At 42.1% G+C, this 25,346-nt stretch overlaps 2 protein-coding genes across 3 annotated transcripts in view; both read right to left on the bottom strand.

Moving 5' to 3' along the window:
- ttc27 (tetratricopeptide repeat domain 27) overlaps positions 1-3,936 on the bottom strand; it is a 53,081-nt gene extending 49,145 nt beyond the window's left edge. For both annotated transcript variants that reach the window (XM_049008004.1, XM_049008005.1), the window contains exons 1-3: positions 3,615-3,936; positions 1,354-1,528; positions 678-807 (exon numbers count right to left, since the gene is read on the bottom strand). In XM_049008004.1, the coding sequence (XP_048863961.1) occupies positions 678-807; positions 1,354-1,528; positions 3,615-3,708 (399 nt within the window). In that variant the 5' untranslated portion in view covers positions 3,709-3,936. The remainder of the gene's footprint in view (positions 1-677; positions 808-1,353; positions 1,529-3,614) is intronic.
- Positions 3,937-22,738: 18,802 nt separating this feature from the next.
- The window catches only part of birc6 (baculoviral IAP repeat containing 6), a 76,591-nt gene continuing 73,983 nt past the window's right edge, over positions 22,739-25,346 (bottom strand). Inside the window, exons 73-74 of the mRNA XM_049006843.1 lie at positions 24,862-24,996; positions 22,739-24,039 (exon numbers count right to left, since the gene is read on the bottom strand). Of these exons, the coding sequence (XP_048862800.1) occupies positions 23,860-24,039; positions 24,862-24,996 (315 nt within the window). The 3' untranslated portion in view covers positions 22,739-23,859. The remainder of the gene's footprint in view (positions 24,040-24,861; positions 24,997-25,346) is intronic.

The raw sequence follows: 25,346 nt of genomic DNA, 5'->3' as shown, positions 1-25,346 counted from the left end.
TTAAAAGGCTGAAGGTGGTCTCACAGGGCATAGCCTGTAATTAAAATTATAAGCTTGAAGGGCATTTCTGAATGCTTACGACACTTCACACACCTACACAGCAGAATCTGCTTTGTTGAAAGCACTAGATGCCCATCCTATCCACCCACCACCATCCCCCCCCCCATCACCATAAATCATGCTGAAAGAGTAAATCAGCAGCTCTGGCAAATTTAGACAGCAGCACCCTCCCTATGCAGTGCTAAAACATCCTGAGCAGCCCCAAAGAGTTCACTGTGAAACTGCAATCGCTTCCAACCTCCGTCACTGGTCTGTGAGGTCTCCATCAAACACCTCCTCTCCACTCTGAAATCAGACCAGTATACATTAACACAGTGACACACAGTTGCTGTTCTCCAGAGCACACCGCCCTCCCATCTTAAACTACAAATCCACACAAACATAGTGAGAAGGTGGAATCACTTATGACTGACAAGACCCAATTCACCACAGTGACCTTGACCAAGCCAAACCTCCTTCTCATGGGCCTTTAAACATTTTGGGTTTGGCTACATCTGAGGTACAGGTGCAATAATTACTATGTATATCTGCAGCACTCTGGTCTTCAATAAGCTCACTCTCACACAGAGTCATGGACAGAACCTGCAAATATAACACCGCTCCACCGGGGGCACTACCTCTGAGTATTGCTGCAGCAGAGATTTGGGAAGGAGGTCCTCCACATGGACAGTGACTGGGGGACCGGTCCAGTTGCTCTGGGAGAAGAGGTGCAGACAGGCCACAGACAGTGCAAACAGCACAGCCTCCCTGTAAATAATTTGAAACACAAAACATGAGAGGCAGAGGTGAAAGGCTGGCCCAGCCGGACCGCTGCTTCCAAGCTCATGTATGATGGTTCTTTTCAACCACCAAGCATTTCCTTTCATTAAGATTAATCATTACAAAATACCAAGCTACAGGCCAGATCCAGATCAAACACAAAACACTCATTACATGAAACATTGTTCCAGGTCGCTTTGATTTCCCACTTGATCAGCTCGGTAAATGTGTTGCCAGGTTAAGAGAGCAACAGTGGCATAAAACTAAAGATTATCTACTGTTCACAGTGTACATCATAATTTACCATTTGCTAATTTCTCTAGATTCTCGCATTTGTGAGAATCATTATGTTATGTTAGCATCAAACACTAGCAGAATTAGCATTAGTTTGCATTACAGATTCATTTCATTCAGCTATACTCTATTACTTTTCTTTAAGTAGAAGGTTGGAAATTTTCAGGTTCCATGTTATCAGGAATTCATCAATACATTACAATGCGTGATACTACTAATAATGAATAATACACAACATACCTCTCTGTCCGTTCATCTCCGCCTGTGGCCAGAAAAGCTAGCACCCGCTTCTCCAAATGAGATTCGACGGTCTCCTTGGGGCCGCTCTCACCTCCCAGCAAGTTCAACACGATGCGACTCTGAAGGACCCCCAAGAAGTCACCCTCCAGAAGAGACTGGAAGAGCGGGCCACTCTCTGCCAAAAGAGAAACCAGATATATGGACATCGCCATTCAAACTGAGTAGTTCAAAAGAAGTCCGAAAGCAGTCCAGGAAGTAAGCTCTTGCAGGTTTTCAGTCTGTGGGACTCACTTTAATGTTCAGACATCAGAGGTCACCTGTAGCCCTCAACCACACATGTAGGCCACCTGCCCCAAAAATTATAGGACTCTGATATGCCTCCAAAGTTACTTCACAACTGCAACTTAGCTGGAGGGGCACAAAAATTAAATGACTCCGATAAAGATGCACATCTCCAAACAGCTATTCTTTATTGCCATATACTCATGTCCAAAAAGCCATCCTCTGCAGAGCTGTATGCACAGCTTAACCTACACAGTGACCTGATGGCTCTGAAGCCAATCCCCTAACAGCACAGGGAGGGTTTTCTTCCTAAATAGGCATCAAGTACTGGACTCCCTGCAAATACTAGTCATCACAGACTGAAAAACCAGTAGATTAGTTAGGATAGACTAAAGTTATACCGATCAGTAATAACCCGGGGCCTGCTCTGATGACAAACCTCCATTAACGGGAAATGAGGCATGAAGGAACAGGAGCTCTCTACAAACCTAATAAAACAGAACCTGGAAAGGCCTGGTTTTATGGAGGAGGAGGGAATGAATACTCCAAGCAGTTCTTCAGCTATTGCTAATAACCTTTCTGTTAAGGCTGAAATTTGTTATGGAAGAGTAATTAAGGCCAACATTTTAGAAACACCCGAGATATCCGTGCAATTCCCTGGACTGAGCATCATAAGGGTTTAAGAGGGAGAGCAAATATTAAAATGCATATGTAAAAGTGCACACCCACGGCCAATGAATATCCACAACCTATGTATCCATTCCTGCATCGTTAATGCCTGGAAAACCTGGATAATAGGGATCCGATGTCCAATACGCACTAAAACAGCATAGCATTTACAGTTGCGCATTATAACAATGTTGCATAGGTCTATGTTACAATTTTTTTCAACACTCAAACAGAAAAATAGCAAATACAGAAGCAGAGATGGGGAAATGTGCTGTGCTTTTCTTTAATCCCCGATGTAATCTCTTTCACATTTGTAGCAACTGCCATTATTTGCTCAGACAACCGTTTTAAAAGCGTTGATTTACAATCACCGATGTTCGCCATCAGTCTCGTACTTCGTGAGCTACGTTAGAAAGGTAACTTTATTTCAGCCGATCTGTCAAGTTAGGCGTCTGTGCAAAACGAGGGCATGTTGCCTAAACAGATTAAATTAACACACAATCAACAGATACAGCAAAAAGAGTAACCACCAACAGCCGGTATTTTCAGAGTGACTGGGTGGGTATCTCGGCAGCAGATCGGTGTCTTACATTGCAGAATTAAACCGAGCTTGAAATCCATCGATAACCGTGTGCAGAATGTCACATGCATGTTATAAAAGGAGAGCGAAATGGTGCATCCCACTTTAATCAGCCCAGTAAACAAATGAACAAGGCTTCGTTTAAACATCTACTAAATTTTAAATACAGTTAACAGGCACGCAGACCACAACAAAGTACTGTTTAATCGTTTTAAGTACTGCCTATTTAAAACGCTGTTACAACAACCCCAGTAGTCGATCGTTCATTTTAATGAACCGGAGACAAACCTACTGAAATTAAATGAAATGAAACAGAATAGAATAGAATAGAATAGAATAGAATAGAATAGAATAGAATAGAATAGAATAGAATAGAATGCCTTTACTGTCATTACACTGGAGTACGGAACTGCAGTGGCTACTTCTAAAGTGCAGACATATACGGACATTACGTTTGAAATACAAACAGCATTCTGCAATCGAGAATACAGCACATTCGCAGGTGTACAACAACGCATTCGCAATCTTCCAGCTTAAGTGGCAAGTTGACTAGCGAGATAACACGCGTTGTCACCATAGAGGGAGAAGCCTGGTACCTGGTCAGCCAGCTTGTCAGTTAAGGATAGAAGTGGACACACTTCGGTGTTACGTGGCACATCCCACAGCGCCCCTGATCACCCGGTTCTGATCTAACGAGGCGGCATGCTATTCGTTTCAGTCCATTACCCACCGGCAGACATCAGGACGCTCTGATTCCACTCTGTCGACTGGCTAGAAGTGAGAAAGCCCCGTAGAACCGGCATCTCCACATCTCGCACCAGCATCTTTCCGACACGTATGAATCACCAAACTGTCAAATTCCCAGATTTCTCTATTCGCCTTAGATTTTATGTTTTTTTATTATTATTATTATTAATAACTACAGCCCGTGGAAACCAACACTCCGACTGACTTCGTATATGTCTCGCCCTGTGTTTATTGCTCCCATGTGCTTCCTAAAGCTTCAGTGAGCAGCCATGACAGCTTCGCGTTGCATTGTGGGAAGTTCGATCCTGGATGTTAGGTTAGGGACCGTTGGCATTTTACATCATGGTGAGGGAAACGGCAATTAGCCGCATTACTCGTGTTAGTAATTAGTATTAGTTGTAGTTCGTGAGATTCAGTCTCGTTCTCGAGACCGCTCGATCTGATCTCTGCCTCATCTCGTTCTTGAGCACATTTTGTCTTGATCTTGGCCATAAGTCTCGAAAAACATACTATATGAATCGATATGCAAATATACTTTTTTTCTCCTCGCTAAGTAGAAATCGATTGAGCAAGCAAGCCCTTTAAAAATGAACGTGGAAAGACGCCGGGAAGGTCGCGATCGTCTGTCTGTGTGTTCGTAATTCCCTCGCACCCAATTGGATCACAACTGGACCACCTTGGTTTACACTTTCCATCTAGATCTATGTGCTGTCCTGTGCCTGCTTGTTCGTTTGAGTTTGTCTTTGAGTGGATACGTTTTGGTCTGTGGAGCATTTCCAATCAGGACAATGGTATAGATGTAAAATTTGAAGCTAAATATTCACCTGAATAACAAAAATCAGCAGCTGAAAATGTCTGCGCGCCAACTGCATTCTTAATTCAGTTCGAATGTATTAATAGTATTTGCTCTCTCTCTCGGTGTGAGAGAGAGAGAGAGAGAGAGAGAGCTAGATTATTGTGACTGGTTAACCCCACGTGTGCACTTCCCTGAAAGCAGTTCGAATTCACGTTATGTGCGTGTTACTATGCAGCGAGGAGGGTGCACACTCGGAATATCATTCGGTGAGACAAAACAATGACCATTATCTGTAAAAAACGTTCCAAACCTGCAATCTGCTATAGCGTTTGTAGTAAAGATAATTGTATTAGGCATGTTATATATAAGCCCAGGCTGGGCTACTCTGGCCATATTAACGTTTTTAGTTTTACGCCTAATGGGCTAGATTAGGGTAAGTAACATTTCCCATAACATCATTAATAAAAAATAATAAACAGCTTATAAAGAGGATGGTATCGGTAATATATATTATCAGTCCATAGAAAATATATTAGTGTCCATAGAAACATTTCAACGCCAAATTTGGATATCAAAAGAAATGTATTTGATGTTGACTTGTAATTGTGTGTTGATATTAAGCAGTTCTCTGTCTTTTTTGTCTTTATAGCGTGTGATTTAAGTTTATTTGTAACTAATATATATGTAAGTTACAAAGAACCTTATTCCTTTATTAAAATTACATGCTCCGTACCCATGATATTTTACTGCTCTGTAATGTTCTTATGATAGCTCCACACAACTTGCTTCTTCTTTCTTTCACTCATCCATCATCAACTGCCCCTGCTATACTCTTTTGGACATTGTTGGTAGTGTGTATTGTTTAGTGTTGATTGTTAAAGTTGTAATTTTCTATTGCATTCAGGGAGCTGTGGGAGGGCTTTGTGTGTGTGATTTTGTTATATTATGTGTGTTTTTTTTCATGCATCTGCATCATTATTGTTTAGAATATGGGAACATTAAAGTTTTTTCCAATAATAGTGTCTTTTGGAATTACATAAATGAAAATATACCACTAATATAGGTGCACTCTACCAAAAAAAATCTAAATTCTGATTGTGAATTTTCAAGTCTTGCTCTTGTTTTGGTCTTCATTAAAAGTCTTGATCTTGTCTTGGTCTCAAAACAGATGGTCATGAACACGTCACTGGTAATTAATAATGTAATACAACAGATCAACCTGTAATAAATGGCTGGTGTGCTACCTTAGCCTGCATTGCTGTCTTATCACAATTCGATTTCTTAAAATCTCCTTCACAAATGTCCTTATATCTTTTCAACCTCACTCAGTTCGTTTCTGTTCTTGTTGAAGTTTTCGATAAAATTATGATCACCAAAATATAGACAATCATTATGCAAAGAAAAATGCTTTAAGTATCTAAAAATAAAAATACATATTTATTACAATATCAGATTTAGTGTATATTTATTTTTAGAAAAGATACGCAGGGAAAATATAAGCAAGCAAACGTTGATGTTTATTAAAAAAAATTCTAATACAGAGTCCTATTAAAATTGCATGAGGTGACCAGGGTTGTTGAATGAAATATTCTGTGTCCATAAGACTGCAAACCCAGCAAGATCACTCAGTTTTCAATGTGCATAATCAAGCAGATGTATTCATGTCGGGAGCACAGGACCCAAAGGGGACGACTCAGTTTGGCTTCATTCATCCCACCAAACCTTTACATTTAAATGACTGAGTTGTGCACCAATGTCAAAGTCTCTCCTACAGTATGCATTTGATTCATGCATATTATAAATGTATTTATAGATATGCTTCAGCATGGTGAGGAAGAGACGATCCACACAGCAGCTCTAACAAAACAGGGTTTTAGCGACAAAATGAATTGCAAATGGAGAATTATAAAGCAAAGTGACCACAAGGAGTCAAAACCAAAACAGTAAAATAGAAACTAAGGCAGGGAGCAATACCAGGAACAACAATACCAAAGGAACACAGGACGTTTCAACAACTAACATGGGACAACTACAGTTAACAATCACACAGCTAACACAGGGCAATAGCTACAATGTCCCACTGAGGAAAAGAATAAAAGCACACTACTAACAAGACAAGACAAAGGACAGGTGAAAACCATAACCAATCAACCAAACACTAAGGATTCTAGGCAACAAGGAACAAGTGAGTATATTACAATTAACCGGAACTAGAAGACTAGGTGATCTTAAACACTGAGGGCTGTCTACACTAGAAGATACAAGGAGCGCAATAAAACAGAACATAACTAAACAAGGCACAGGCAGAGTAATGATTAACAAGGACACAAACACAAAGACATATATTAACAATACCAGATACCAGGAGATAAAATAAAATCAATAGATTAAACAAAGATTTTATATATTGTGGAAGAGTCAAACTCAAGACAGAAAGGATGTCTGCGCTTAAGCCACATGCCCATTGAGACATGAGGCCACCCAGGAACCAGGGAGAAGTCCAACACCAAATGGGATTACCTGCGGGAGCTGCTAGCCAAATGGGGAAAAGGCACACGAAACAGGGCCAGATGGGCACTGACTCTGACAATATAATTGTGTATTCAATTACATTGCGCCATTTTCCATTCTTAAAACATTTTGCTTGAAGGTGACAGCGTATCATTCATACTACAACTAACCAGTTCGATACTAACCAAGTGAAAATGGTAAACTCTTTAACTGCCCTACAGTTAAGCAGTCCCTTTGTTGATCAACATTTTAATTTAACTTAAAGACTTTTGTTTGTTTTACATTTAAGATATTCAGATGACTCCACATTTCCATTTATTTGGCAGATGTTTTAACCAAAGCAGTATATAATTGAGAAAGCAGGGTCAGCCAAACCCTAGAGATATTGAGGTAAGGGCCTTAGTTAAGGGGCCAATGGTAAAATCACTCTTGTTTCCACCAATGTGGTGCTGCATTGTGAGGGAGCATCAGTTATGGCACTATGATGGTGTGGAGCGATTCCCTGAGGGTGATCTAGCTCTCAGAGTCTTCATTGCAGAGGGCCCAAGCAGCTGGAACTGGCCAAAGGGACACCCATGAAACATCTGACTGCGGCAGACAGAGGTATTGGACCGCATGTCAGCCTGGGGGTTTGCCAAGGCACACATACAATAGCTAATTTACAAAATGGCTACAGACACACAAAGATCAGACAGGGTTCACACATGACACAGGTATGGGCATACATGACATTAGGGAACACAAGAAGTATTTATAATAACACAGTGGTTATGTCCCAGCATGCTCCACGCTGTCAATGGGCTTCTCTATTTGGATCCATTTCACTGGTGCTACAATATATTTTGTCGTCTAAGAATGTACATCTCCATCTCTGAGGCGATGCAATACACATCTAGATGCACTGACAATGAACTGATACATTAAAGATACACATAAAGCAACTATGCCCTGCGATGGGCTGGCCTTCTATCCAGGGTTGTTCCCTGCCTCGTGCCCATTGCTTCCAGGATAGGCTCCGGACCCCCCACAACCCAGTGGGATAAGCGGTTTGGAAAATGGATGGATGGATGGATAAAGCAACTACTATTGTGATACGATACAATTCACTCCTACTGCAATGCAGTGAGATTCAAAATGATATGATGCAATGCATCACCAGACACACCTCACAAAAATACGTGGTCGAGAAATTTGCAGAGAATTGGCCACTGACAGCAGTGGAGAACCATTGGCGGGCACATTAATGTTGTTTGTGCCTGGGGGATGTTCCTCAGAGTCCTTTTCTGTATTTTAGAAGGTGCAATTACTTACAGCTAAAGGTACAATTGGCAGATCCTTCAGGGTACAGCCCGAGTGGCAAGCAAAGGTACAAACTGGTACCCATTTTCTGAGAGTGTACAAGTTAAAGAACAAAATAAAACTGAAGACTTGCTTGTAGGCCTAACTCTTTTTTAAAAAGTCTTTACTTAAAGAGAAAATAGCAAAGCAAAAAACAAACTTTGGACTGCATTAAAGATTCTTCCTCCCTTTCCCATAAACAAACAAATGAGTTGGCAATTCTTCTCCTTCCACAGATACAAAAGAGACCTAGCTTTTGCGGGCAGGTTTGCAATAGTCACAAATGAAACTTTTCAATGTTGGCTCAATTAAACATGCATGGGCAAATATAACAGAATTAAAACAAATATTTAACCAGTTACTGGCCTAATTATACTTATTAATCAAAATATTTCAAATGTCTTACCAAACATGCGTCAACATATAAACATCGGGATGGCGCCATTTTATTCCCCTAATAGTCAGATGAGTCAGTTGACATGTTTCAGCTTCCCATGCCCAGACAAAATTCAAATTGATTTTGCACGCAACCGCTTGCAAACACAAGCAGGTTCTCCATAACAGACATGCCCTCCTGTGGTTTGGAAACCCCCGAAACCCCGTAATAACACTAGTTGCGAGCTAAATAAATAATACGGAATTAATAAATGCTAACATTAATAAATCGGTTTTTACCGATGCAGAGATGTTAGAAACTATGTATCCCGAGTTCTTCGCAAATTGTATCCGGTGCACAGTTCTTTAATCGGGCAATTGTATTGTGAATTTGTATACCAGTGCACCAATGCGACCCGGTCAATTTTACCATCCCTATCTTGTACACTAATAACTTTAATCTGGTAGGCTAATTATAATCCCATGTTACAAATTCCTTATAATTATATTAATTGATAACTTTTTAAACAATTTCTGATATGTTAGATACAGATGTCATTTGTTGCTCTGCTTTCTGAATCTGTGTGATAAAAAAAAAAGTCTTAAGGGAAATCTGAGGCGGCTTGTTTTCCGAACTTTAGTCAGCTTCTCCCATTCCCGAATAAGACCCCAGATCACTCACAGCGCCTAGTCCCAAACCGATTCAGTTATCACCGCATGGAGGACTGTAGCAACATAAGCAGAATGAGAATGGCCCTTGGAGGGGAAAAAAACGTCAACTTGCGCTTCAGATTAATGAAAATGATCTCCGGTCTGACCCTTTCGCCATTCGCAGTTATTGTTTTACTCCAGAGGGTATACCGTACGCTTCTTCAGGAGATATCATCAGGCTGGGGATTTGACATAAGACAAAAACAACTAAATGATTCAGAACCCTAGAAGTTGTATGACGCAGAACTAGGACGTTTGGCTGTTTTTTTCTCTTCTTTTTTTCAGAAAGCTCTGGGGAATTTATCATACACTTATTCTTCCCCTTAGTCCGTCTCCCTCTTACGCATTCCATTTTTTGCGCTTCCTGCGACTTTCAGTCAAGCATGTCATTTAAGTGAAGGGCTTGTACACCATGTGTCAAGTATTCAGATCGCTGCCGCTTACGAGGTGAAAGAAACTTATATGATCTATGAATGACGTCAGGTGTATAAAACGGAATCAGGTGGCATTTTGAGTTCTCTTGCACTGCATCACTCATTATTAGGTTAGCAGTGACTGGCCGCCAAGCACACAAACGATTAAAAGAGGTTTTCTCACAACGCTTGTTTGGATAAAAGGCTTGAGCGCAGAACCCTTGCATTCACGGTGCACTTGCTCTCATTTCCAAAGTGCAGCACCCTGGCTTTTGAAAAACGCACACGCATAAAACCCCCCGGCTCCATTTTGTTTCTTTTGGACTGCGGCAAAAAAAGGGGAGAAAAACGGAACTACGTGTTTGGGAAGATCACAAGGCAATACAGCCTCGTTGTTACAGTTTTAAATCAGAGCTGCCTGGGTTCCGGATTCTGCAGATGTCCAACTGCTAGAGCACTTTTCAGCATCTCCCTGTCCAGAGAAATAACTGGATCTGGCCGCCTTTTTCACTCCTATCCTCTCTATCTTGACAGATTTATTGCCCATCTGACGGGCCGTGGAGTTTCAGTGTTCTAAAGCGTCTCCCGACCAAAAACGGTTTCCAGTCACATTAAGTCCTTTTCTGGCTAGCGTTTTAAGACCCTTTTTATTTCTTGTGTTTACCCTAAGCCTACAAATGATAAAGGAAATGCCAAAAATAATACACGATAGGGATGATTTGTGAAGAGGGTCTGGCTGCAGACATTGTGGGCCCAGAAATGACGTCACAAAAAGTCAGCTGGTGGACTCCAAAACAATAATACACTCATAAGCGGTAGTGATACATATCCGTCGTTTGAGCAAGACATCTGAGAAGGAAAGTATAATTGTAAGTACAGTTTGGTGTTAATTGTTTAAATGTATTTAATTGTTCTTTAAGAAGGATGGGAGATTTTGCTGAGGTGGAAGTATTCTGTTCCACCCCCTCACTCATCGTGGATTAAGGATATTTTGGTTTTTTGCTAAAGTTGAAAAGATAAGGTGTACACTGAATGGTTCTCTGCACAAGTTTAATAACCTATGGGGTCCTTTTTTTTGCACATGTACAAAAATTGGTTGTATTTGGTTGGCAACCATCCTTGAGTAACTAAGATTTATTTTATCGAGTTTAGAAAACTTGATGAGCAAGTCTTTGATAGGCTGCAACAAAATAACGAAAGGAAGGGCGCAACTTTTCACGCAAGTGGAGCAGGACCTTGTATTTGAATGATATGAAGAATTTCAAGAACTAATATGCACAAGAGGGGCGGCATGGTGGTGCAATGGTTAGCACTGTTGCCTCATACCTCTGGGCCCCAGGTTTGAGTCTCTGCCTGGGTTACATGTGTGTGGAGTTTGCATGTTCTCCCCATGTCGTCGTGGGGTTTCCTCTGAGTACTCTGGTTCCCCCGCCCCCCCAGTCCAAAGACATGCTGAGGCTATTTGGAGTTGCTGAATTGCCCATAGGAGTGCGTGTGTGAGTGTGTGAGTGTGCCCTTTGATGGGCTGGCCCCCCATCCCGGGTTGTTCTCCGCCTCGTGCCCATTGCTTTGGAAGCCCTGCGACCCAGTAGTTTAAACAGTTTGGAAAATGGATGGATGGAATATGCACAAGGGGTAACATGGCAAAAGCAGCCCAAACCAGAAAAGACAGCTGGCAAAAAGTGGCCGACAAAGTAGTGTTCATTGTACTTACTGAATGCAGCGTTTCATTTCCTATGTGTCAGATTAATTATTATTTAATACAGTAAAATCCAGTTATAACGGACTTCAAGGGATATAACAGACTGGCAAAACAGTCTGTTATATCCAAAGTCCATGGTAACACTTTACAATACTGGTCAACAAATAAGCATATATTAATAAATGAACTAATGCCAAAGTAACCATGAGTTAATGCATTTATTAACAATGTACACATCAGGAAATCCTGAAGCATGCACCTTAACACCAAATGAAGTCATACAAGATTAAGCATTACCAAATGTTTTTCTTACCTACTAACACATTTCTGACCAAATGAATTCATTAATTAGTTATTAATAGAATGTTGTCTATTGCTCTGTTGTTTTGCGGTGGCTTAGTGGTACTATACTTGCCACTGGCCCAAGAGGTGATGGGTTTGAAACCTACTTTCAGCACTACCACCATTGAGTACCTGAGCAAGACCCTTAACCCCATGTGGCTCCAGGGAGACTGTCACCTGTAGTTATAAAATACAAATCATTTTGGATAAAAGCGTCTGTTGAATGCTGCAAATGTAAACCGAATGAATGTAAACCTAAGTTTAATCTTTATCTTTCGAACAGGATTTCCTCTAGGAGCAATAAAGGATCTTGCCGATCGCGCAAAACCCTCTTTGTATGAAATTCTCTTCTTATAATTTACGCACCAATATCAATTGGTCACTCATTCATGAATGGCGAGGCCATGGCATATATGATGTGCGTGATAACTTGCGGCGATTGAGACGAGGGGCGGCGGAAGCCAACATGCGGAGGGTAGCCCTCTCCAGTGGACTGACATATAGGCTGCTCCCTGAGGTGCCCCAAATTCCGCCGCATGCTGCATGAGAGCATGGAGCTCTCTTTAGGGGCCGTCTCTATCTCCGCTGCCTGCCCTCCTGCTTGTCAGGAGGAGCACCTCCCGATCCTCAACCTGGCGGGGTTCGAGACGGACATCACCGCCGCCGCTTCGCAGCAGACACCAGCCGTTTTGCTGCCAGGATCAGTGGCTTGTCCCTTCTTTGGGACGCGCCTAGCCCTTAAAGGGGCCAGGTCCGTTTGGGACTCCATCCCTTGGGTCCCCAAGTTCCCGAACTGGACAACGCCCCTCATGGTTCCTGCTCTGCCTGTAGCTTCACCCCCCCGAGGTTCCTGCGCTGCCTGCAGCTTCGCCTGCTGCACCGTTCATTCCTGAGGCGCCACCTCTACCTGCGGCTCCGCTCGTGCCTGTGACTCTTGCCCCGGTGCCCGTAACCCCAGTCCCCGAGGAGGTCCCTGACTGTTGGACTATCGCTCCTCCCTCCATAGTGGAGTTGGAGGAGGAGCTTGAGTGGGACCCCTCAGGGATCACCCTGACCTCCTCCGCCCTTGCCCCGGCAAGGTCGACCCCGGCCAGGCACCCACCTCTCAGCTTCCTGGAAGGGAAGAGGACACCTGCAGCGGGGTCGGGTCCTGCCCTGCCCCCTGGCTCAGCTGCGGCCCCGCCTGCAGCACCTCATCGGCTGGCTGCGGTCCCGCCTGCGATGCCTCGTCGGTTGGCTGCGGGTCCCCCATCTTCGGCTCGTTGGTCATGTACGCCTTTGCCACCGCCGGCAGCTCCTACTCCCTCCTCCCCTTTGCCTGTGTTCCCTCCCCCTTCCTACTCGTCCCCGTCATTGCTCCCTCTGCCATCCTCCTCATCACCTTCTGCATTCCCTCTTGCTCCCTCCTCGTGGTCGCCTGCTACCCCTGCGGCTGCTGTCCCACGCCTGCTGGGGTTCCCTCTGGCTCCCTGTTTCCCCTAGGCCTTTGCCTCCTTGCCCTTAGCTTTTTTGCCCCCTGTGTTTGCTCCCCATCCCTTTGTGCCTTTGTTCACTCCTGGTCACTTCGTTCCTCCCGTTGGTGTTTGTCTTCCCTTTTTTTTGTGTCTGTTCTGCATGTCTGTCTTCTTCTCGGTGCCCCGTTGATGTCTTGCTTTTGTTTTTCAGCTCCTGTGTCCCCGGTCCCATTCCTCACTGCCCAGAGTGCATACCTTTGTGGGGGGGGGTTATGTCATGCCCCGCTCATCCTACCCTCTCGTTGGCCACACCCCCTCATCTACCCCTTGTGGATTCCCAGTGTTCATCTGCTGTTTCTCGTTGTTGTGATTAGTCCTGTGTATTTCAGTCCATGTTCGAGTATGTTTCCCCAGTCGTCACTAATGTTGCGTGTGCTTCACTGCCCCGTATTACGAGTGTCTTCCTAATAAACCCTGCATACCCTGGTTCTGGACTCGAGTTCATGTTTTCCTGCTCCATGCCTCCCTGTGTCGTGACACTAATTCTGAGCACATATAAAGACATATTTATTATATTAATGACAGCTAATCTATTAAATGTTTATATATATATATATATATATATATATTATCAACATTAAAGTACTTGGCAAGCAATGAAAATGAATGTGATTCTATTCCGTGAATGTCGATGTTTGGAATTATTCACCATCCCCATGACCCGGAAGCTTGTTGGAAGTTCCTCCGCCTTTTTTTACAACGGGTCCCTATGGGACTGTCGCCACTCTGTTTTTCCTACCACTCTGTTACACATACTGCAGTGTAAGCACACTGTGCGACAGTAATAATCCTCTGTGTGAAATCCAGTGATCACTGAGCAGTATATCTTGTGGATTAAATGAAGAATGGAAGCAAAGAAATTGCATCAAGAATGCACTATATTTCCAAAAGTATTGGGACACATGCTTTTACACACACATAAATTTTAATGACATCCCATTCTTAAAACATAGACTTTAATGTGGAGTTGACCCACCCTTTGCAGTTATTACAGCTTCAACTCTACTGGGAAGGCTGTCCACAAGGTTTAGGACTGTGTTTATGGGAATTTTTGACCCATCATCCTGGAGAGCATTTGTGAAATCAGACACTGATGTTGGATGAGAAGACCTGGATCGCAGTCTCTGCTATTATTCATCCTAAAGGTGTTCTGTCGGGTTGTGGTCAGGGCTCTGTGCAGGCCAGTCAAGTTCCTCCACACCAGACTTGCTAAATTGCCCGTAGGAATGTGTGTGTGAGTGAATGGTGTGTGAGTGTGCCCTGCGATGGGCTGGCCCCCCATCCTGGGTTGTTCCCTGCCTCGTGCCCATTGCCCGCAACCCAGTAGAATAAGCACTTTGGAAAATGAATGGATGGATATTTGGAACCTTGGGAGGTTTGACAATATAGTCCCCAATATGAAATGGGTTTTTGGTATAGTAATTACGTTTTCTTGAGCCAAACATCTAATTCTTCTGTTAGGAGCTGATGGACTGGACAAAAAGCAAATCTTCCCTACCTCAGTGTGATTTAGCTTCCAGGTATAGGGTTGCAAATCTTTACCCACTCCTTTAAACAGCATAACAACACCCTTAGGATTCGTACCCATAAAAACAGCAAATTCTCCAGGAGTAACAGGGATTGCATGAGAAGATAAAAACTCACTATAAATCATAAGGAAACCATGAGAATTGAATAACTGCTTCACTAAGATAATGTTGTTGATAAATCAGTTATAGAAAAATAAAGCTTTGTTTTTGAATATGTCAGAGTTATTCGAGATGAAATAGTGGAGAGAAGTTATGTTTAAAGATAAGAGACCAAGTCAATAATATCCGTTTGTGATAGTTCGCCAGTTTCAGAGGAAATTTATCGATTGTGTATTTGGTGTAACTGTAAGCATTCCAATTTAGAAAAAAATAGGTTTGCAAGAAAATTCTAAACAGATTCGGGGTTAGCCAGAAAGCGTCTAATCCAATTCATTTTAAAGTTGTTGTTAATTCGCAATTTCGCTTATAACGGACAAACAATTTGGTCCCCAGTGCTGCTTTTAACTGTAGTTTTGTTCGGCTATAACAGACATGCAGGCTCCGCCTACAAGGCCTGTGGCGTGCCAGTGATATCCAGCGCAGATACGTAGTCTGGAGTATTAATACTCACGCATCTAGTCAGGTAAAGTTGGATTACTACATGTACATTATAATAATCTATACCACAAATGTGTATGTTTGGGGTGTGGCATGAGTAAATGGTGTCCTATAGTTGTGTTCTTGGCATACAGCAACTCTGGATATAAAAGGACTTTGGATATAACGGACTGTTTGGCCAGGTCCCTTGAAGTCCGTTATAACGGGATTTTACTGTATAATATTAATAGCAATCGGTACTTGTTACAAGTCTTTTTAAAAAGATTAAAGATAAACCCATATTCTAAGGAGTCAAAGGCCTTATTGAAGTTTAAAAAAGAATAAAGCTGTCACCATCTAAAAGCTCTGGGTAGTCTAATAAGTCTAACACCAATCTAATATTGTTTGCAATATGTCTATTACATAGAAAACCTGATTGTGTTTCATCAATTATGGAGTTCATAGGGGGAATTATAGGAGGTAGACTTCCTGATTCAATACTTTCATTAAAAACATTAAGTAATTTGTTTGACTTGGAACTTAGCCATCTGTTCTATTTGACTCTCCCTGCCAGCCCCTGGAGGTTGAGCTCCCCCTTTGAATCTGGTCCCTCCCAAGGTTTCTTCCTTCTTGGGAGTTTTTCCTTGCCACTGTCGCCTATGGCTTACTCACTAGGGGTTTTGAGTGAGGATGCTGTAAAGCGCTCTGAGACAATGTAATGTTGTGATAACGCGCTATACAAAAATAAATTTGTTTGTTTGTTTGTTGTACAAAGGGGCCAGTTCTATTGAAAAGGTCTAATAAGATTCTACCTCCTACCTTGACTCAAGGACTTATAACTCTTATCCCAAAACCTAAAAAAAATCTGAACTGTACTGAGAACTGGCGATCTATATGTCTATTGAATAATGACTATAAAGTTCTTGGCATCCGGACCTGAAGACTTATTATTTCTAAGGGTCATTACAGCATTAAGTACCTCTGCTTCCAGATTGTTTTCACATTCAAACCTCCCTGAGACACTAATAATAATAATTGGTACTTGATCCCCATAGGAAAATTGTTTTTTTGCCTCCCGCAACTTGCTCTTTGTAGAGTAAGTTGTCCATGTTGTGGTGCCCAGGGAGCTGGGGGTTAAGGGTCTTGCTCAAGGAGCCACAGATGTGCTGAGGCTGGGTTTGAACCTGCGACCTTCTGATTACAGGCACGCAGGCTTGGCCCACTGAGCCACAATACAAGTCTAAATTGAATTCAAAAAGTCAACAGCTGCCTCTTCTGAATAATTCCATTTATAGAGATTACTGTAAAACTTTGAGCAAAAGTGTGCTACAGTATTTTAACTGGATCGTCAGTCAAGCTACCATCGATGCACGATGTGCTTATAGTTGAGTTTATGAATTTATTCCTGTTTAGATTAAAAAATACGAAGAATTTTGCTCCTCCTTCCCCATCCACCTCCTCCTTGATCTTACAAAGCCCCCTTGTGCTTTCATTCTGTATATATTACCTAATTTATTCTGGCATTCACTTAGCTGTAACAATTCTTATGCAGAAACAGTATCAACACCTTTGTGTGACAGAAATATTTTAGATATAATGCAGTCTTCATATTTTCTCAACTTTGCGTATCCACTACCATAAGATCTTAGATACTTACCAATTTCATACTTAAGAAGCTTCCACTGAAGGCCAAATGAGTTTTGATCACAAGCTTTTCTCCCAGCAAGAATGAATCAGTAGAGCAGGGGTGCCCATCCCCAGTCCTGGGGGGCCAGAGCCCTGCACATTTTTGGGTTTCCCCTCATTTAACACGCCTGATTCAACTCCTTGTGCTAATTACCACACAGCTCTTGAGCTGAATTATTCGTGGTGGAACAGGGAAAGAACTAAGCTCTGGCCCTCCAGGACTGGAGTTGGACACCCCTGCAGTAGAGGTACATAAACTTTAACTTTACTGTGCAAAAGAAGAGAGTTGTTTAACTTCCAGCACATAGCTCTGGGAATATTAAAAACAAGGCAAGATTGTAAATCTATCTGCATGTCATTTGTAGTAATACTTTGAGAAACAAGTCAATAATCAGTTTGAGACTGCCTATAAAATTCTTTTGAGCTCCATGTCTAAAATGTGGATGTAGGACATCTACAATGTCCAAAAAAAATCACTGCTGAATCTTCTAATAAACAAAAAACTGCTTTGCTCTTCAAAGAATGTCTTAAGCCCCTGACATTAACAGAAATAAAAGATAAAGACATTAATGGATATTACAGTGAAAATCGGTATTAATAAATAGTAATGAGAACCTTAATGTGAAGCAATACTCCGCCGCCAACATGGCAACCTTGTAACAGCGAACTGAGAGGTAAAGGCTATACAAGAATTAGTAGGTAAACCTTTAACCTATGGACAAATGTAAAACACATTTTAACTGGCTATACAGCGGCGGACAGCCTTGAACTGTCCCAAAAACTGAAAGAAATGCATTAAGAGTGAGGTTTATCTCACAGGTGGCAGGATTCCGCCTTCCCCGCAGCTCGTGTTTCCTTGGCTGCTGGCCAAAGGAGTCGTCTCTTTTCTCTGTCGCCTGGAGTGAGATCCTCTGTAAAAGGCAAGTTCTTTTGTTTCAGAACTTTGGACCCCTTATCTGCCTTTGTCTTAGAATATGTGAAGAACTGCACGATAACAACACGAGGTTTCGCTTTATCACGCTTCCTTTCCCCCATCCTGTGAACTGCACCAACGGTGTCAGAAAGTTTGTTCTTTCCCTCTGGAAAATTCAAGCCACGGGTATAAAACATTTCGGCTCCAGCCTCATCATTTTCTGTTTCGGCTAAGCCCAACAGTCGCAAATTAGAGTATCGTTCTGCAGTACGAGCTTCGCACGTATCCACCCGCTTTCCCTCAGATGTAAGCCTGGAATCAACATCATTAACTCGTGCTTTGATGTTTTTTATTTCTCCGGAGACAAAGTCTATAGTTTTTAAAATAGGTTATATCTTCAGTGTATTAGCTCTCACCAGCTTTTCAGTGTTATCTTGCAGTAGTTAATAAGTGTTGATTGCTTTGAGACGATGTTATTATGAATGATCAGATTTCTCTTTCTTGGGAGCCGGAGATTTGCTCCATGTTTCAGGCAGAGGATCCAACGAGAAGTTATCTTCCTCCTGAGACTGCACAGAATTTAAGGATTTTCTGTAGGAATGAATTTCAGCAACAGCAGTAGCGGAATCAAAACTATATTTCGTCTTTAAACGTTGATAAATTATTATAGCCTATTATCGGAGAAACTGAAACTTTGTAGTTGCTGTGAGCAGCTTTAACTGACTTTTTCCGTAGTTTTGAAAAAACACATATTAGTAAGCTGCTGTTTTGGACTGCCCCACCCCCCTGTTTTTTCCACAGCTCTCAGTGGATGTATGATGACATCATTTCTGGGCCCACAGTGGATTTCCTGTCTATCAGTGGATGTGTTTTCAGTGGATCTGCAGCCAGATTCTTTCCTCCTCCCTTCTCTCCCCTGGGCATTCTGAGTTTAACTACCGCACTGTTATTCTTACTGAGTTTGGAGCCCATGAAGTCCCAAACGGTGAATCTTTTTATTTTGTGGACGCAAGACACTGACAGGGCGCATGTCCCAGCTTCCCCGCGTGTAACTGTATATAACCCTTGTTGTATTGTTGTTAATGGTTAATGTTAATGGTTGCATTTCCCTATTGCCACACGTGTGTGCCCGGTTCTTGTGTGTACTCTGTCCCACCGGGCTGCCACCCCCTCCTGGGTTGTTCCCTGCCTCGTGCAGGGAACATAGCTTCCCATAGCTTCCGGGATAGCCTCCGGACTACCCGCGACCCAGAAGGATAAGTGGTTTGGGAAATGGATGGATGGATAATAATAATAATAATAATATCAGTAGTAGTAGTACTTAGTAACAAGTAGTACTTGCTTTAACCTTTAGGAAATTAGGAAGTTATTTCCCCTCTATTTTGCAAAACTGCAAATGGTGTTTTGGCGGAATGACTGACAGCAGAAAAATGTGGACATGTGTCCTGAGATGTTATCATGCTGAGTGACATGGGTAAAGGATAAAAGAGAAGCAGAGAGGATAACCTTAGTCTCACTGTGAAATACAGGCCTAGAAATATGCCTATTCATTATGCTAACATACATGATTCCATTCTAGTTTTCTTTTTTTTTATTTACATAAAATGACTTGTGCCCTTTATGATTAGTGCCAGTTGACAATCAACCTGCCTTTTAAATCAAAAGAAAACATACAGAAGACATCCGTTTATTTATAACCTGTTAATACTTACAATTTTTAATCCCTCCAGTTGGCCTACATTCCTGCAATGATTATGGCAATAATAGTAATGACAGCTGTAGTCAGAATCTTAAATATATTTAAAGCTGTGCTGTGCAGAGACATTTTAAGGGGCAGGCACTCAGGCATCCTAGCCCCCCTCCATTGGACGTGCCTATATTAAAGTATAATTATTCAGTCATAGTCATATATATTTAATTTCAGCATGGGGTGCATGTTTCAATAAATAAAAAGCTGAAGTGATTCATACTTTAATTCAGATATCAGTTGGCTGTGTATTAATTGTCCAGGAGCGACTAAAAACCCATTCATGCAAATATATAAAACTTGTATATAAAACGTGTTGTTTTCTTCTAAAACGTTTGTCTTTCTTAAAAATCCGAAACAGATCAAAATAAATCCAACAAAACGGAATACATATAAATCTTTACTTTACACTCACTTCCACCTAAGTTTTTTTAAGCACGTCTCAAAAGACACCAATCGAGAATCAGCCCAGCACTGGTGCCATGTTGGTGGAAATGAGGCTTATGTATTGGTTTTTAAATACATCTATAAAGCAGAGGGATACACCTGATGTGAAGTGTCCAAGGCGGTTATACTCTGATAGTATATACTAATATATATATATTAGTATTGTCTCTATAGTATTGTATAGAGCGGTGGTATGGTGATGCAATGGTTAGCACTGTTGCCTCACACCCCTGGGACCAGCGTTCAAGCCTTGGCCAAGGTTCTATGTGGGTGGAGTCTGCATGTTCTGTATGTGTCGTTGTGGAGGGTACTCTAGTTTCGCCCCCACAGTCCAAAACCCTGCTGAGGTTAACAGGAGTTGCCACATTGGCCATAGGCATGCATGCGTTTATGAATGTGCCCTGTGATGGGTGGGGGCACCATTCTGGGTTCTTCCACGCCTTGTGCCCATAGGCTCCAGACACCCAATGACCCTGTATAGAACAAGCAGTTTCAGAAAATGGATGGATGGAACTGTTGTATAATGAGAAATATAATTTGAATTATTTACGTTATCATATAAAGTAATACTTTTATTATTTAAAAATAAAAGGACACATTTAATTGATTATTGGAATAATTATTTATTTTAAAAGCAAAAGGGCACAATTATTGAAATATTTATTAATTTACTTATTTATAGATATATTTATTTCATTTTGAGCAATATGGAATTCCATACATGTAACAATATTACTTCAGTACTATTTTAATCCTGATGTAAATGTATTTCATGTATCCAGAATGAATAATGTGGTAGATGTTTCCAAATCAGGGGGCGGCATGGTGGTGCAGTGGTTAGCACTGTTGCCTCACACCTCTGGGACCCGGGTTCGAGTCTCCGCCTGGGTCACATGCGTGTGGAGTTTGCATGTTCTCCCCATGTCGTTGTGGGGTTTCCTCCGGGTACTCCGGTTTCCCCCCACAGTCCAAAAACATGCTGAGGCTAATTGCAGTTGCTAAATTGCCCGTAGGTGTGCATATGTGTGTGAATGGTGTGTGAGTGTGCCCTGCGATGGGCTGGCCCCCCATCCTGGGTTGTTCCCTGCCTTGTGCCCATTGCTTCCGGGATAGGCTCCAGACCCCCCACAACCCAGTAGGATAAGCAGTTTGGAAAATGGATGGATGGATGTTTCTAAATCATTATACCATCTAGAACTAAATTAATATCCAGAATGCTTCAGAGTGATCAATAAATGTCTAAGCACGATATTAATCATTTATTGTAGACAATGCTGAAATCTATAAATATACAATTTGCGATTTTGTGGTGTGAATTTTTATGCACAAATCATTTTCAAATAAAGAATTTAAATTAATATATTGGGATTGAGATTTATAACAGATTGACAATTATGAAACATAGATCGTGCCAAAATATATGTGTAGGTTTTTTTTCCCAAACACGTAAAATAGGTAAACTACACTTTGAAAACTCATGAAACATAAAAAATGTTTCTTTGTTCTCTACGCATGCGCCAACCAAACCGGGAATGGCCTGAGAGTGGTGGGCCCTGAACAGTGATCAAGCACCATGGCATCACAATACATAATTTTAGAATTTAAGCCAGCTGTATAAAAACATGCCCAGCATAATGTGCAATAGGTTTCACATTGAAATCTAACAAGTATGAACTTATGCTGCGAGGGTACACTTATTGGAAATATAATTAAAGCGGATTCTCCGTGGTGTGATCAGCATTTGTAAGAAATTACGGTACTGTATATACATGATCACTTGCCATGGTTCCGATTTCAATACAGCTTTACTATATCTTTAAGAGTAGGTCACTGAACATCATGGTCTAGCAAAGGCAGGAGTTGAGCAGTGCTCAGTGGCACAGCTCGCTTGACCTTTCTTATGAGGCTGTGTACACAGAGTGGGATAAATGATGCTTAAAGCTTAACTTTAAACCCCAGACTCGACTGAATTGGTTGGCAGAGGAGTAAACCAGCATCCGATTGGCTGCGAGTTTTCGGAGAAATAGAGAACCCCAACAAACGCTTGGGCTACATTTGCCATGTCTATAAGATTGCCTAAAATATTGACTCAGTGGTGAAAGTTGACAACTGTGGGGGGTCGGTGCCCCATCTGAAGATGCCACCCTAGGCAATTGCCCATCTTGCCCTTGCCAGGATCCTCCACTGTTGAGACATTACCTGCACATTGGAGGGGCCTATCCTTTTATCACATGCAGACCATTATACTGGGGTGTAGGTGTTGACACAAATATGCTAATCATCATAGGTCTGAGAGAAGGATAAATGCACTGCTGGTATTCATAAATGACTCCTTTTTAACTATGGGCAGCTTAAGTCAACCATCTGCCCAGTCTGAAAGAAATGAGTCCAGAGCCATTTTAAATGTCTCCTGTAGACATGAAACTTGTTCCCGTCATGTGTCCATGTGTACCATGATCACACTCACACACACACACGTAAAAAGAAACGGAATACCACTTCCTGAGGACTGTATTATGAAAAGCATCCATTTAATAAAATATATTTGATTACACTCTTACACATGTGCAGGGATTATAACAAACCAGAGGAAGGAGAAAAGCATTTCTAAACGCCTATTCAGATTGCACAGTCTGCGCCATTGCTGTAGGCGCTTCTCCACAGAAGACTAATGTGTGTCCAAGTGTACCAAAATAAATAAATAAATAAATAAAACCCCTACTTCTCACACAGTCTAAGCACAACACACACTCATTGATTAGTATTGAAATGTCCAGCCTGCAATGTGCGTTTTTAACAATCTTGTGTAATGTCTGATCGCCTCTTTGCTCCAAAACAGAAAATCCTAGATAGAGATCTTCTTGCGAGTCGTCAGCTGTTTGGAGTAAATCCATGGAGCCCCGAGAAAGTGCAAGTAAAGCCCCCTACCCCACCCAAACACCCCAAATCCCACATATCCCAGCAAATAAAAAAAACAATGCGGGGGGGCATCAGTATGAATTTCAACATGCGTAATCTGGGTTGCAAACGTGTGACAAGTAAACAGCGGTAAAGAATGTCCATTTAAGCCTTTATTGAAGTTTACAGGATCCTGTAGAAATCAAGTAAGCAAGGTAAATGGGCAACCAGAATATTTCAAATCGAAGAAAGTGAACGTGTGGTTTTCTTCTAAAGTTTGTCTTTCTTAAAGAATTATCAATATCTTCTTGGTTACTGTCCTGCGCTAACAGTCAGAATGAAAATGAACATTCAGTAAACATTCTTATCTAAAGGTACTTCCCTTATAGATTCTGTCATTTCCTCTCAATGTATACATAAACAAGTTTAATAACATACCAATCAGTGGTTATTTCACAATTGAAAAATAAAAGCACAAAAAAGTTGACACTCCTTTACAGGTAAATAAAAGGTCATTTGTGTTGTCGGAACTTCCTTAAGGGCATAGCATAGTTTCAGGGATTGCAATTTTCCTTTAAGCAGTTTCACCTTGGTTTTGTTTTTTTTTCCCTCTATTTTAGGCTATTACATAATTAGATTCTTACATACAAATATTGACAAAATGTTGGCTTGTGCTTCAAAGCCGTCAAGTCTATTAGATAGCCGTCAGAGTTGGGAGGAGGGGCAGAACTCAGAGCTGGCTGTCACTGCAATGGGCGTCCTGGCTGCCGCTTGGCTTCTCCATGTCCTGGTTAGGCAGTTCCCGGGTCATGAGGCTGGAGCTCTTATCCGAGAACTCCTCTCCATCGGGCTCCAGGCCCTCAGGACAGGGCAGCTTGAGCAGTTCCTCACGGAGCTGGGCCGTGTGCCTCTGTGGAGGAGGCACAAGGGATCAGCGGGTGTGAGGTGAGACCTTAAGAAAACTGTGCCATGCAATTAACCCACATGACATAGTCTAACGGATCACAGTGCCTCAGTTCTTTACTGAAATAGGCTACACGTGGACCAGACCAAGAAGCAGGCTCCGCATTTCCATTAAAGCATACCTAGCTTTCTTTAAGAACCACAAAATTACTAATAAAGTCTGTTCTGGGCTCAACTGGCAGCCTGCCAGCTAAGTGTTCCAAGATTATTATGAAACAGTTCTGCACAAGGACAGACATATCAGTCACTCAGGTTCAGTAATCTTCTGTTCCCCACACACACAGGCAAGCTACACATCAGTTGAGAACGCTGCGTGCCTTGGCAGTATAGCACGGCTGCAAGGCTCGGTTTGGACGTTTGTATAGATCTGAGATGCCGGTTGCAGTGTTTCATCCAGAACCAGCAGACATGACTTAGAGCTGTTTAACACATCTAATTATTCCCTAATTAGACGAGTTAATGTTCTGTCCACCCCCACCCCTGTGCTGCAGTTTAGGTTTTCAGAGAGGGACCAGTGCATTACAAGACCATCAGCTTCTGTAAGAGTCTCAGTATGGAGGTGGTGTGCATGCATGGGGGGGGGTACCTTAATGAGCACCTCATCGTTGCTCTACTTGAGTGGCACGTCACTGACGGAAAGGCTACTCTTTGCATGCAAACATCGATGAGAGACCCTGGAGAGGGGCGCTGGGTGTCTGCCTACACTAATAATGCTGAGGGGTGAACAGAACACACTGAGCGTGCTCCATGAGGTGTAGGGAGGGCATACCTTCAGAGCGGCAGCGTGGTGGGACATGGTGCGGCCCACCCTCTTGTCGCTGCTGTACTGCTGGATGTCAGCGATCCACTCCTCACACTGAGCCATGATCTCCGCCCGCTTCAGGTAAAAGTGCTTGTGAATCACCTGGGTGAGGGAGACAGCAGGGTCAGATGCTTCATTCCCACCAACAGAGCCAGAGCTAGTGCTGGTGCTCAGCTGGTTCTTGCTTGATTCCTTTTGAGAATCTGTCAGTGTTTTCACCAGTTTCAAAAAAGAATGGAACGGAAATGTTACGTAGGTGGAAGTGAGAGTAATGCAATCGTTCATATGTATTCCGTTTTTGGATTTATTTTGATTTGTTTACGATTTTAAGTTTTAATACGCTACTGAGCCGAAAAGAAGTTTTCAGAGTATTACTCGTTGTAATGTTACTGTCGTTACTGTGTCCACTTTTATCTCCTTAAAGCCTCCTTGTCTGTGTGTGAGTTTATTCT

The sequence above is a fragment of the Brienomyrus brachyistius genome, chromosome 3, assembly GCF_023856365.1.
Source record: "Brienomyrus brachyistius isolate T26 chromosome 3, BBRACH_0.4, whole genome shotgun sequence".
Lineage (NCBI taxonomy): Eukaryota > Metazoa > Chordata > Actinopteri > Osteoglossiformes > Mormyridae > Brienomyrus > Brienomyrus brachyistius.
Note: the sequence above shows the minus strand (reverse complement) of the source record. Positions and strands in the feature narration are given on the sequence as shown.